Source organism: Microtus pennsylvanicus, chromosome 11 (genome assembly GCF_037038515.1).
Source record: "Microtus pennsylvanicus isolate mMicPen1 chromosome 11, mMicPen1.hap1, whole genome shotgun sequence".
Lineage (NCBI taxonomy): Eukaryota > Metazoa > Chordata > Mammalia > Rodentia > Cricetidae > Microtus > Microtus pennsylvanicus.
In genome coordinates this window covers 24438459-24451170 of record NC_134589.1, presented here as the reverse complement: position 1 = coordinate 24451170, position 12712 = coordinate 24438459, and the positions used below count along the sequence as shown (strand labels likewise).

Here is a 12712-nt window from a genome sequence, read left to right as displayed (position 1 = left end):
GAGGCAGGCGGATCTCTGTGAGTTCGAGACCAGCCTGGTCTACAGAGCTAGTTCCAGGACAGGCTCCAAAGCCACAGAGAAACCCTGTCTCAAAAAACAAAAAAAAAAAAAAGACAGGGTCTCATTGTAGCTTTGGAGCCTGTCCTGGTACTAGCTCTGGACACCAGGCTGGCCTCTAATGCCTAGTTGTTTACTATAACCTTTATTGTTTACTATGTATCTCCTTCCCCAGCATGGGGATTAAGGGCATAAGCCACCATTACCTAGGCTACTTCCCTGCTCTAAAAAAAATAAATAAGCCGGGCGATGGTGGCGCACGCCTTTAATCCCAGCACTCGGGAGGCAGAGGCAGGTGGATCTCTGTGAGTTCGAGACCAGCCTGGTCTACAGAGTTAGTTCCAGGACAGGCTCCAAAGCCACAGAGAAACCCTGTCTCAAAAAAAACAAAAAAATAAATAAATAAAAGAGGACTGCGAGGTGTAGAGAAGACTCAGTAGCACCAGGTCTTCCAGGACTCAGGATTCAATTGCAAGCACACACATGGTAGCACACAACTCTAACTCCAGTTCAAAGGATCCAGACACCCATGGCGAGACACCAATGCATAGCCTCCTACAGGGTGCTAGAGCACTAAGCACTAACCAGAAGTGTACTCACAGAGGTCATCTGTTAGAAGACAGAACGCACCATTCTGTTTTAGGGACTCAAGAGACAAAGAATTTATTTCACACAAACACGTTTCTGCTTGCATGTTCACCTGCACACCATGTGTGTGTCTAGGACCAGAAGGGGCCTGAAAAAGTTAATGGCTTTTTTCTTAATTGGAGTTACAGCTACCATGTGGGTGCTGAGACTCGAACCCGTGTCCTCTGGAAGGGCCAGTGCTCTTTACAGCTGATTCATCTCCAGCCTCTAAAGACAATCCTCACAAAAGTTAGATAGAAAGTGAAGGTCCCGTCATGCGCTAGTGGCACAAGCCTTTAATCCCAGCACTCAGAAGGCAGAGGCAGGCGGATCTCTGTGAGTTCGAGGCCAGCCTGGGCTACAATACAAGAGCTAGTTCCAGAACAGGCCCCAAAGCTACAGAGAAACCCTTCCTTGAAAAACAAAACAAATAAATAAAAAAAATAATAAAGTACAGAGAAACCCTGTCTCGAAAAACCAAAAAAAAGTGAAGGTCACACACAGAGTTGGCATTCAGCAGTTTCCATCTACAAAGCTGGCATTGGTGAAGGTGTCAAGAAAGCCTTTTAATGAATCTATTTTACAAATGCACCGGAGAGTCACGCAATGCTGCCTGCATTCGATGCAATCCTGGGCCACAAGTCTGCACACTCCTTTGCAACTGGACCCGTGATAGCAGAACCTGCACAGAACAGAAGACAGGTTAGACAAAGGGCTCCCTGTTGATGCTCCTAGAACAGAGTGCATCACCCAGCCCAAGACACAGGAGATGCTGGGAACTGCCTACCTTTCATCTCGCCTTTATTGTTTACTATGACCCCTGCGTTGTCTTCAAAATAGAGAAACACCCCATCTTTTCTTCGATATGACTTTCGTTGTCGAATTACAACGGCTGGATGGACTAAGGAGGAAGAACAGGGCAGCAGTTATTACCCGGTGAAGTCCTAGCATGCAGCCCTCTCCACTAGGTTCCATCACCTACGGCAAGGCGAAGATTCAATGCAACCCACCACCCTTTAACAGCCATCATATTTGTGCAGAAATAGGTATTCCTTCCCAAGGATAATTCCAAAATACAAACTTAAGCACCGTCTACTACACCTCTCCCTCTTATCTAGCAAGCCAGGACCACAGAAGCCAGTGCTCAGTTGATAGCATTTGCCTTGTGTGCCAGGGTGATGTGGAGCGACACCACTGACAGCACAGCACATCATCAGATGTGGTGGACGTGCCCACATGCCTGTAGCCTTCCCAGCAGCCTCAAACATCAAGTACAGGCAGTAAAAATGTATTTGTCTACACAGCTAACATACCCAGAGAACCCGTTACTATGTCTGATGTGTTACCCCTAACTTCCCAACTGATGCCCAGCATGCAGTGACAGCACACTACTTCTTACTAAGGGCAGGATGTTTTCTTAGACTTTTATGTGTACAGAAATGACATGCCATCCATTCTGTTACTTTCCCTAGTGATGAAGTCCTTAGAAAGTTTAATCTTTGACTTATCCCAGACTGCCCATTAACCACCTCTGAAAACAATGGCATTAAACACCTGTTAATTACTTATTTATATAGAGCAGTCACCATGTGGTAATGTCCATTAACACAAGGAAAAACAAACCCAGATCAAGTTGGGACCTTACTGACATCAGACAGGACACATAATATGAACCACCATCTCTCCAAAGCCTAAAAGCTGGGTTTCTTGTACCCCCAACTGCTTTGTGTTAGAGAATGGATCAAGGCCTTGCACGCCAGGCCAAATGCTCTTAGCATTGAGTTGCCCATGCAAGTCTGAAACTAAGAACCATTCTGCCTAAGTCTCCAGAACAGATGGAATGAAGTCCTCTGCCACCTAGCCTGGCTCCCATTTTTACTGTATAATTAGAACTAAGCTCGAGGTTATCTCTTTAAAAGCCCCCTCTCTTTCCTGCATTTTCAAATCTAAGCACTATCTTTGTGTGCAGAATAGGACTAAATTCCCAAAGACAGAGATTCTGACTACCTTTCTCCCACCTACAAAGGCACTGGAGATTCTTAACTCTGACAGAAACTAAAGGTGTCTCCACCAGTGGTGCCGACAACAGTACATCTGGCTGTCATCCGACCCACAAGTAAGGGGCATGTGCTCTGCTCTTCCCCGACAGCTTCCAGAGCCACCAACCAGACCCTGGACGTGTTCTGAGAAGAGGACCAGCCCTTGGAGATACACCCACCATTCCCTTAAGAAGTATGAAGGGGAACAAAGTGTCCTTTCATTTTTTTTTCTGGCTGTTTTTTGTGAGACAGGGTTTCTGTGTAGTCCTAGCCGTCCTGGAACTTGCTCTATACACCAGGCTGTCCTCAAACTCATAGACCCGCTGTCTCTGCCTTCGAGCAACTGTATAAGGCACGTGACACCACCGCCGCCGGCAGTACAGTGTTGCTATAATACAATAATCACAACCCCACATGGCATATCTGTACTATCCTGCAGAACTTCCCTGGGAAGAAAAAGAACAGTAATTTGGTGGCACGTGTTTTTAATCCAGCAGCTGGAAAACCGAGTTGAATGAAAGCCAGCCAGGTCTACAGTGAAATTCTAGAGCTCTAATGTCAGACCACTCAAGGGGGGGGGGAGAGTTCGGAGTCTTGTGCTTTTTAAGTCATACCTATGGGAACACTTTTCAGGGATGCCCATCACTCCCTGTTTATTGCTGTGACAGGAGCCTTTAAAGCTGTGCTTGTCTCGTGTGCACACCAACACACCCATCAGTATGACCATGTGCACGGATGAACCTTGTCAGTGAGCCTACACTAGAACCTGCCTAGGAAAACAACAGGATGTTCCATAAACCAAAGCAGTTGGTCCCGTGCCTGTAAACCCAATCCTGAGGCCCAGCTCAACATTTAAAACATCGTCTCAAAAGGTCCCCAAACAGCAGGGAGAGGCACTGATCAGCGACCAAAAATTTATCCCCCTTTCCGCCACACGGAGAATGCCAACTGCTTTGAGCACTCACCCTTTTTTCTCAGCTCTGGTTTGCCTTTCTTAACCGTGGCCATCACCATGTCGCCCACACCAGCAGCAGGAAGTCTGTTCAGCCGTCCCTTGATTCCCTTCACAGAGATGATATACAAATTTTTGGCTCCTACGGGAAATAAAACAAATGTAAACAAAGACGGCAGCATTGCCAGTTTGGGCCACAATGAGGTAAGTCAGCCTCAAAAAGCCAAAAGAAACAAAAGCGAGTCCTAAATGCTTCCCAAGTCCCTCACTCGCTAGACAGGCGAGCAGTCTTTCACAAGCATCGTGTCACAACACCGATTGAAGTAAGCAACACATCATGTTGTCACTTCACCCAAAAGTGGTGTTTTCACTCTGCCCCTTCTTGACGGCTCAGTGGGTCACTAGCAAAAGCCCCACTGAGTGCTTTTAAAAGGGGGGTATCGCGCCGGGCACAGCACCAGGCCTCACCTGTATTGTCAGCACAGTTGATCACAGCTCCTACCGGAAGACCCAGGGATATCCGGAATTTCGCTCCGGAGGACCCACCACGTCCTGTGTGGAGGGAAAGACACAAGATTTAATGGCCACTGTTTCCAGGGCTCCTAGTCCCCATCACAACCCCAAACTATGCAAGACTAGCCTATCCTCGGCTGCCTCCCATATTACCATCCTCTTGTCGAGGGTAAGGGGATGGAACGATTCCAATCCCGCCTCAACTTTTACATTCGGGAAAGGCGCGGGATCGCATTAGCCGCCCCAACCAGGTGGACGGCTACGTCACTGCTGCAGCCGTGCGCGGGGCGACCTCATGGGCTCCGTGCAGCCCCACGCTCCGCTCCTGCCAGCTCAGGCCCCAACTCGGCCGCCCTCTTCCCGGGGCTTTCTAAAGCCTCCGCGGCGCCCATCCTCTCCCTCTCCGGCCCAAGGACGGCAAAGCACCGCCGCCGCCCGGAGCTGTCGCCACAGCAGAGACCGGGCGCCCCGAGCGGCGGATGCCAGCGGATCTCCCGAAACCCGAATGCTCACCTCGCTTCGACATCTTGAATGCCCGGAAAGAGTCAAAAAGGAAGTAATTACAAGGGACACTGGGATATGAACTGGAAGCCCCGCCCAGTCATCCACGTGACCGGACCTGCTCACACCCGCCTCTTACCGCCGTGTCGCAGCTAAATGACGCACAACCCTGGGGCCTCTTCGCGGCATCCGGGAGCTGCAAGCTGTGGTTTCATTTTTTAGGCACAAATGTGTTTCGTTCCCTTTCCAGCGGCCTCGGAAGTAACCGGAGGCGTGGAGACATTGTTTCTTGTCTTTATTAATTGGCCCAACCGCTTCTTTCGAGCTTCGTTGCTAAGCAGGTCTCCGGATACCGGGAATTCAAAAATAATTCGTGCATCGAGCGTGGTGGTACAATCTGGTAATCCCAGGGTTGGGAAACAGGCAGGATAATTTCCGCGATTTCGACGTTAGCCTGAGTTACCAATGTGGTCGTTTTTCAGAACAAATAGCTACATAAATAAAAATGAATTGCTCTGTCTGGGTTCCCAAAGAACAGACAAAGCTGAGGAAAGAGCGAGCTCAGAATGGTTTCATTAGGTTGTGGAACAAAGGCTGCGGAGCGCTTACAAATCGCTCCGTGTGTTTGGTACCATTACAGTCTATTTGTTTTGTTTTTCAAAGTGAAGAAAGAATACTCCCTCCCCCCCCCCCCCCAATTCTCGAAACAGGGTTTCTTTGTGTAGCCTTAGCTGTCTTTGCTGTCCAGAAACTCGCTCTGTAGACCAGGCTGGCCTCGAACTCACAGATCAGAGATCCACCTGTCTCTACCTCCCGAATGCTGGGATCAAAGGCGTGCGCCACCACCGCCCGGCACAATACTTTTTCTTAATGACAGTATACACAGCTATCAGTGAACGGCTGGCTTTGAAGCATCTTACAGATGTGACAAAGTTCTAAATAAAGCTTAAATATAGTATAATTCATAGTATAATAAAAAAGAACATGTTTTAATTTATTAATATTAATCACCCCATTTTCATTGCCTCAACCTCTCCCCATTTTCCTGGCCTCTTTCTTTCTGTTGGTACAATCATTCAAATGTGTCCAATACTTAGGCCAGCAGATTAGCAGATTACATGAGGGGTTTACAAGATTAGAAGAACCTTGTTCTTGCCTTTATAGATTTTACCTTCTGCTAGGGTAGAGGTTGGTGGCAGGTATTAGATACTAAATAACCTTAGCCGGGCGATGGTGGCACACGCCTTTAATCCCAGTACTCGGAAGGCAGAGGCAGGCGGATCTCTGTGAGTTCGAGACCAGCCTGGTCTACAGAGCTAGCTCCAGGACAGGCTCCAAAGCCACAGAGAAACCCTGTCTCGAAAAACCAAAAAAAAAAAGAAAAGAAAGAAAGAAAGTTGCAGTAGTTTAAGTGGAACAAAGAATTGTGAAGAAGAAAGAACAGTAATGGGGTGCTGAAGAGATGGCTCAGCGGTTAAGAGCACTGAGCACTCTACCAGAGGACCCAGGTTCAATTCCTAGCACCTACATAGCAGCTCATAACTATCTGTAACTCCAGTTCCAGGAGATCTGGCACCCTCACACAGACATACAGCAACGTATATAAAAGAAAAAAGAAAAAAAAGAATAGTAAGGGGTTCGGAAGGTGGACAGGCGGGTTGTAATGGAAACATTAAAGCCTGATGGTCCAGGTTTGTAATTCCACATATTCCGAAGCTGTGCAAGAGGATCCCAAGTTCAAGGGCACTCTAGGAAGTGTGGAAAGACCTTGTCTGAAAATATAAAGTAAGAAAAAGGGCTGGAAGTATATCTCAGTGGTGGAACAAATGCCAAGCAAGATTCTAGGGCCAGTCCCAAATATTGAAAAAAAAAAGGGGGGGGGAGGATTCCTTTTTGCTTTTTATTTCTGTGTCGTCTGTATGTGTGTTTTTGTTATGTAAAATCATAGTCAGAAAGACCTCTCCATGAATAAAGGTGCTTGCCACATCAGCCAGACCACTGCGTTTGACCACTAAAACCCATGTAAAAGTGGAAGGAGTGAACCAATTCCATAAAGTTTTCCTCTGACCCCCCTGTCATAGTTACTGTCTATTGCTATGAAGAGACAGCATGACCAAGGCGAATTATAAAAGAAAGCATTTAAGCGGGGGCTGGCTTCCTGATCAGAGGGTAAATCCATGACTGTTATGGTAGGGAGCACGGCAGCACGAGAACCTGAGGCAGCTGAGGTTTGACATCTCACCACAAGTTGGAGGTAGGCAACAAGAGACTAACTAGGCCTGGTAGGAGCTTTCAGAACGTCCAAGCACACCCCCTAGGGACACAACTCCTCCAACAAGGCCACACCCTGTAATCCTTCCCCAAACAGTTCCCCACCAACTAGGAACCAAGCATTCATATATAAAAACCTATGGGGGAAGCTGGATGGTGGTGGCACGTGCCTTTAATCCCAGCATTTAGGAGGCAAGTGGGTCTCTGTGAGGCCAGCTAGTTCAAAAAAGACAGGGTCTTTCATAATTTGCTCCACAAGTGTTCCATATAGCCTTGAGGTCACTCTATGACCCAGGCAGGACTTGAATATGTAATCCTCCTGGTTCAGAGAGTTGGAATTATTGAACTGTGCCACAATGCTCAGCTTTTTTTTTTTCAAGACAGGATTTCTCCATGTAATAGCCATAGCTGTCCTGGAACTAGCTCTTGTAGACAAAGTTGGCCTTGAACTCACAGAGATCCACCTGACTCTGCCTCCTGAGTGCTGGGATTAAAGGTATGTGCAACCATCACCTGGTCTCTTAATTTTTTTGTGACAGAATCTCATTGTGTATCCGTGGCTGTCCTGGAACAAGGTATTTTCTCCACAATCAGTTGAGAACCATTATGTTGGGGCTGGAAAGATGGCTCAGTGGTTAAGAGCATTGCCTACTCTTCCAGGGGTCCTGAGTTCAATTTCCAGCAACCACATGGTGGCTCACAACCATCTGTAGTGAGGTCTGGTGCCCTCTTCTGGTCTTCAGGAATACACACGGACAGAGCATTGTATACATAATAAATAGATAAATATTTTTTTTAAAAAAAGAGAACCTGGGGGCTGGAGAGATGGCTCAGTGGTTAAGAACACTGCTTGTTCTTCCAAAGGTCCTGAGTTCAATTCCCAGCAACCACATGATGGCTCACAGCTATCTGTAGTGATATCTAGTGCCCTCTTCTGGCCTGCAGGTATACATGCAGACAGAATACTGAGCATACTGTATATATAATAAATAAATAAATCTGTTTAAAAAATAAATAAATAAAAAATAAAAAAAGAGAACCATTATGTTGGGAAGAGAGATCTTAGGAACCAAGCACAGGGGTGATAAACGAAAAATGAGTGTGACTTGCTCCCTGCGACTAGAGAAAATTTAAACAGAAAAATAAAAACCTAAAATGGAGCCTGGAATCCACCAGTATTCGTCTGTAGTAGCCATCTTCTCTTTCCTCCAGTTCTCCTTCTTCCTCCCCTTCATCACCCCCTTCTTCATCAATGTCCTCCAATTCTTCTCCACGATCATCATCTTCGCTTCTCCTTCTTCATCATCTGTATCAGCAAACAAATAGTTTTGCAAGGCATTTGAACGAATGTCACATTTTTTGAGACAGGATCTCTTTGTGTATCTCTGACTATATAGACGAGGATGGCTGTCCTGGAACTTACTCTAGACCAGGCTGTCCTGGAACTCACAGAGATCCACCTACCTCTACCTTCTGAGTGCTGGGATTAAATGTGTTAGCCACTGTCTTAGGGTTATTATTGATGTGATGAAACAACATGACCAAAAGCAAGTTGGGGAGGACAGGGTTCCACATCATTGGAGAAAGTCAAAATAGGGACTCAAGCAGGGCAGGGACTGGAGTCAGGAGCTGATGCAGAAGCCATGAGGGGTACTGTTTACTGGCTTGCTCTTTATGTCCGGCTCAGGCTGCTTTCTCATAGAATTAGGCCTGCCAGCACCCACTATGGGCTGGGCCATCCCCAATCAGTCACTAATTAAGAAGAGGCCTGACAGACTTGCCTACAGCTTGATCTTATAAAGACATTTTCCTGGAAGTCACTCTGTACACCAGGCTGGCCTTGAACTTCCATAGATCTGCCTGATGTGATGAAGCCTTTTTCTTAATTGAGGTCCCCTCCTTTCTGGTGATTTAGCTTATGTTAAGTTGACATAAAACTATACAACACAAAACCTGTCAGTGGTGGCACATGCCTTTAATCCCAGCACTCGGGAGGCAGAGGTAGGTGGATCTCTGTGAATCCAAGGTCAACCTGGTCTACAAAATGAGTTCTAGGACAACCAAAGCTAAACAGTGAAATCTTGTCTACACCCCCCAAAACAACAACAACAACAAACCTATCCAGCCGGGCGGTGGTGGCGCACACCTTTAATCCCAGCACTTGGGAGGCAAAGGCAGGCAGATCTCTGTGAGTTTGAGACCAGCCTGGTCTACAAGAGCTAGTTCCAGGACAGGCTCCAAAACCACAGAGAAACCCTGTCTCGAAAAACCAAAAAAACAAACAAACAAACAAAAACCTATCCAGCCAAGTTGTTTGACTGCCAAACATCACCTTTGATGACCTCTTCTAACTCACCTGCCCCTTCACAGAATGGCTGGTGAACCAGGTAAAGAAGTTGTCTGATGCTTCATGCTACCTACCTCTTCCTGCTGGCTTTATTCTGTGTCTGACTTGAACGTTTTGTCAAATCCTTTCCAGACTTTTATTTCCGTGCATTTTGAAGATGGACCACCACTCTCATCTGGATGAAGTTCTTTGGAGATACTTTCTTTTTTTAACTTTCTTTTCTGGTTTTTCCAGGTAAGGTTTCAAGGCCAGCCTGGTCTACTGGTCTACAAAGTGAGTTCCAAGACAGAGCTGTTACAGAAAAAAGCCATGTCTCAAAAAAAAAAAAAAAACCCAAAAAACAAGCAAACAAACAGACAAACAAACAAACAAAAAAAAAACCAAAACCAAAAAACCCACAAAAAACAAAAGCAACAACAAAAACCCAAACAAAGAAAAACTGTAAGTAAACTGAAAGGTCAGACAGACACCCAGGATGTTTTCAAACAGAATGAATATCTCCATCTGAAAGCAAAACAAAAGGTATGTCACACATCCACCCTAAACCACCATCTCAGAACCAACTTAGGGCTCCTCAGTCAAACCACAGGATGCTGGAGCCATGGAAAGACCATTTCCCTGAGGCAGTGCCAGGCACTTGGGTACTGGGAGATCATGTTCGCACTGGATGCCGATCTGGGGGACTCCTCTGGTGAAAAGTGGACTTTCCCAGGCTGTAGTGGTACATGCTTTTAATCCCAGTCCTTGGGAGGCAGAGGCAGGTGGATCTTTGTGAGTTTGAGGCCAGCCTGGTCTACAAGAGCTAGTTTCAAGACAGGCTCCAAAGCTATAGGGAAACCTTGTCTCGAAAAAAACAAAACAAACAAAAAAACACAAAGAAAACATGAATCAAAGCTTTTTTTGTATGTTTGTTTTGTCCTGGGATTACAGGCATGTGCCTTCATGCCTGCTCTTAATACGCTTTTAAAAGGAATTGGTGAAAACACCAGGGAGGCGAGTGATGTCAAAGTGGGAAACCCCTTGGATAGTGCTGGAATGTTTTCTGATGACATTCTTAGCCTTTGATTGGTGTTCCTACATTCCAGAAGGATTTGCCTAATAGTCACAAGGATGTTAGGTCATTCATAGACATCTGCAATTAAAGGGTAATCCTCTATTTAGGGGATGAGATAGGCCCAAGATAATCTGACTCGGGACCTGCAACATTCCTGTCCACAGTCGTTGACGTCCACCCTGCCCCCAGACTGTGTTTCTCTGTAGCTTTGGCTGTCCTGAAACTGGCTCTGTAGACCAGGCTGACCTTGAATTTACAGAGATCCGCCTCCCTCTGCCTCCTGAGATTGCGGAGATTAAAGGTGTACTAACCTCTTTTTTTTCCAGACAGAGTCTCCTGTATCCCAGGTTGGCTTTAAACTCACTGGACTTGAACTCCTGGTCCTCCTGCCTCTGATTTCCAAGTGCTGGGATTGCAGATGTGTACCACAAAGCCCAGCCTTTCAGCGATATGTGTTTGTTTAAGACTGGAACTTACATTTCTTGCTTCCTTTCCTTCCCTCCAACCCTCCCATATACTGCTCCCTTTGAAAATCATTGCCTCTTTTTTCCATTGTTATTGCATACATATGTGTATTTCTATATACATTTATTTTTCTAAATATAACCTGTCTCACCCATATGATGTTATTTGTACACATGTTTTCAGACTTACCATTTGGAACTGGACAACCAATTGTTGTACTTGTCCCTGGGAAGAACCAGCTCTCCTGCTTCTAGCTTTACTCAATTTCCTGACATTCTTTTTCTTTTTTTCTTTTTTTTTTCAAGACAGGGTTTTGCTGTAGCTATCAATCAAGCCTATCCTGGAATTAGCTCTTGTAGACCAGGTTGGCCTCGAACTCACAAGGATCCACTTGCCTCTGCCTCCTGAGGGCTGGGATTAAAGGTGTGTGTCACCACCGCCTGGCTCTGACATTCTTTACATAGGATTGAGGCCTTGTGGGGTTTTCCCTGTCCAGTTTGGCATATTCACTGATATTGTCCTTGTCCAGCTCACTTTTGGGTGGTCATGTTGGTGAGACTTTAGGGATGTAGCTTCTGATGTTGCTAGGTGACACAATCTCACAGCGAATTCCCTGGTCCTCTGACTCTTAACAATCAATCTCTCATCCCCTCTTCTGCAGTGTTCCCTGAGACCTAGGTGCAGGAGTTGTTTCATAGCAAGGAAATGCATCCTAAGGTTCACAGTGAGCCAGGCAGGGCGCCAAGCAAGGACTTTGGAGAACACAAAGGATGCAAAGTGATCCGGTACTCAATAAACACACATAGATGGATTGAATCCATTAGGCCTGGGCTCCACAACTCTGCATTTTGATTGCTGGTGTTTTCTGTAATGGTCTCTATTGCAAATAGAAGTTTCCTTGATTGGGGTGAAGATTACATTTATGTGAGTAAAAATCTGTTAGAGCACTAACCCTCAGTGCAAAGTCTTAGATTTCATCATCAAAGACCTGTCTTAGATGTTCTCTATGCGTTTTGATTTTAGAGAACTTGTTTTGTTTTGTTTGTTTGTTTTTCGAGACAGGGTTTATTTATGTAGCTTTGGAGCTTGTTCTAGGGTTTGTTCTGTAGATCAGCCTGGCCTCGAACTTACAGAGAACCTCCTGCTTCTGCCTCCTGAGTGCTGGGATTATGAAGGATACCCACCGCCGCCCAGCTTGGAGTACTTCTTACGTGTCCAATATTTTAAATTGCATTTAAAACACGTGCACAAGCATGCGCGCGCACGTGTGTGTGTGTGTGTGTGTGTGTAAACCTGAAGACAGCTGTGGGAACTGACTCTCTCCTCACGCTACGTGGGCCCCAGGGACTGAACTCGGGTCGTCAGGTCTGGTGGTAAACACTTTGACCAGTTGAGCTGTCTCACCCACCCCAAGTCCAGGCGGACTGTGTGTTTATTGAGTACCGGATCACTTTGCATCCTTTGTGTTCTCCAAAGTCCTTGCTTGGCACCCTGCCTGGTTCATTGTGAACCTTAGGATGTATTTCCTTGCCAATCTACAAGCTATGTAACTTCAGTTACAGGATTGCTCCGAGACTGCACCCAGTGGCTGAGTGTTGTTGAGAAAAAGCACGTTTGTGTCACTCCGCCCACCTCTCAAAGATTTGTCTAGAGTTCCTAGACCTCTGCCTAAGTATGTCCAATTTGTTCCTTTCCAAAATGACCACCACATGGCTTCTCCTGTTTTGAACCTCCCAGCTGAAGAGCGCGCCCGTTCCTTTCTGCAGAAAGCAGTTGCAGGGTGTGATGGTAGACAGTAACTATAGGGGATCTAAACTAGTAGGGTTGCCAACTGCCGTGCTGGTAATACACACAGCGGGGCTGGAGAGATGGCTCAGTGGCTAAGA

General features: G+C 46.3%; 1 protein-coding gene and 1 non-coding gene across 2 annotated transcripts; both read right to left on the bottom strand.

Annotated features, from left to right (window-relative positions):
• Positions 1-1229: 1229 nt before the first annotated feature.
• Rpl23 (ribosomal protein L23) lies at positions 1230-4838 on the bottom strand. Its single transcript, XM_075990881.1, has 5 exons — positions 4702-4838; positions 4144-4227; positions 3689-3817; positions 1472-1585; positions 1230-1366 (listed from the first exon to the last, which is right to left on the bottom strand). The coding sequence occupies exons 1-5, from the start codon at positions 4712-4714 to the stop codon at positions 1284-1286; spliced, it is 423 nt and encodes a 140-aa protein (XP_075846996.1). The 5' UTR covers positions 4715-4838; the 3' UTR covers positions 1230-1283.
• LOC142832054 (small nucleolar RNA SNORA21) lies at positions 3977-4111 on the bottom strand. The gene has a single exon (XR_012907145.1). It is a non-coding gene; the product is annotated as a small nucleolar RNA SNORA21 (small nucleolar RNA).
• Positions 4839-12712: the final 7874 nt, after the last annotated feature.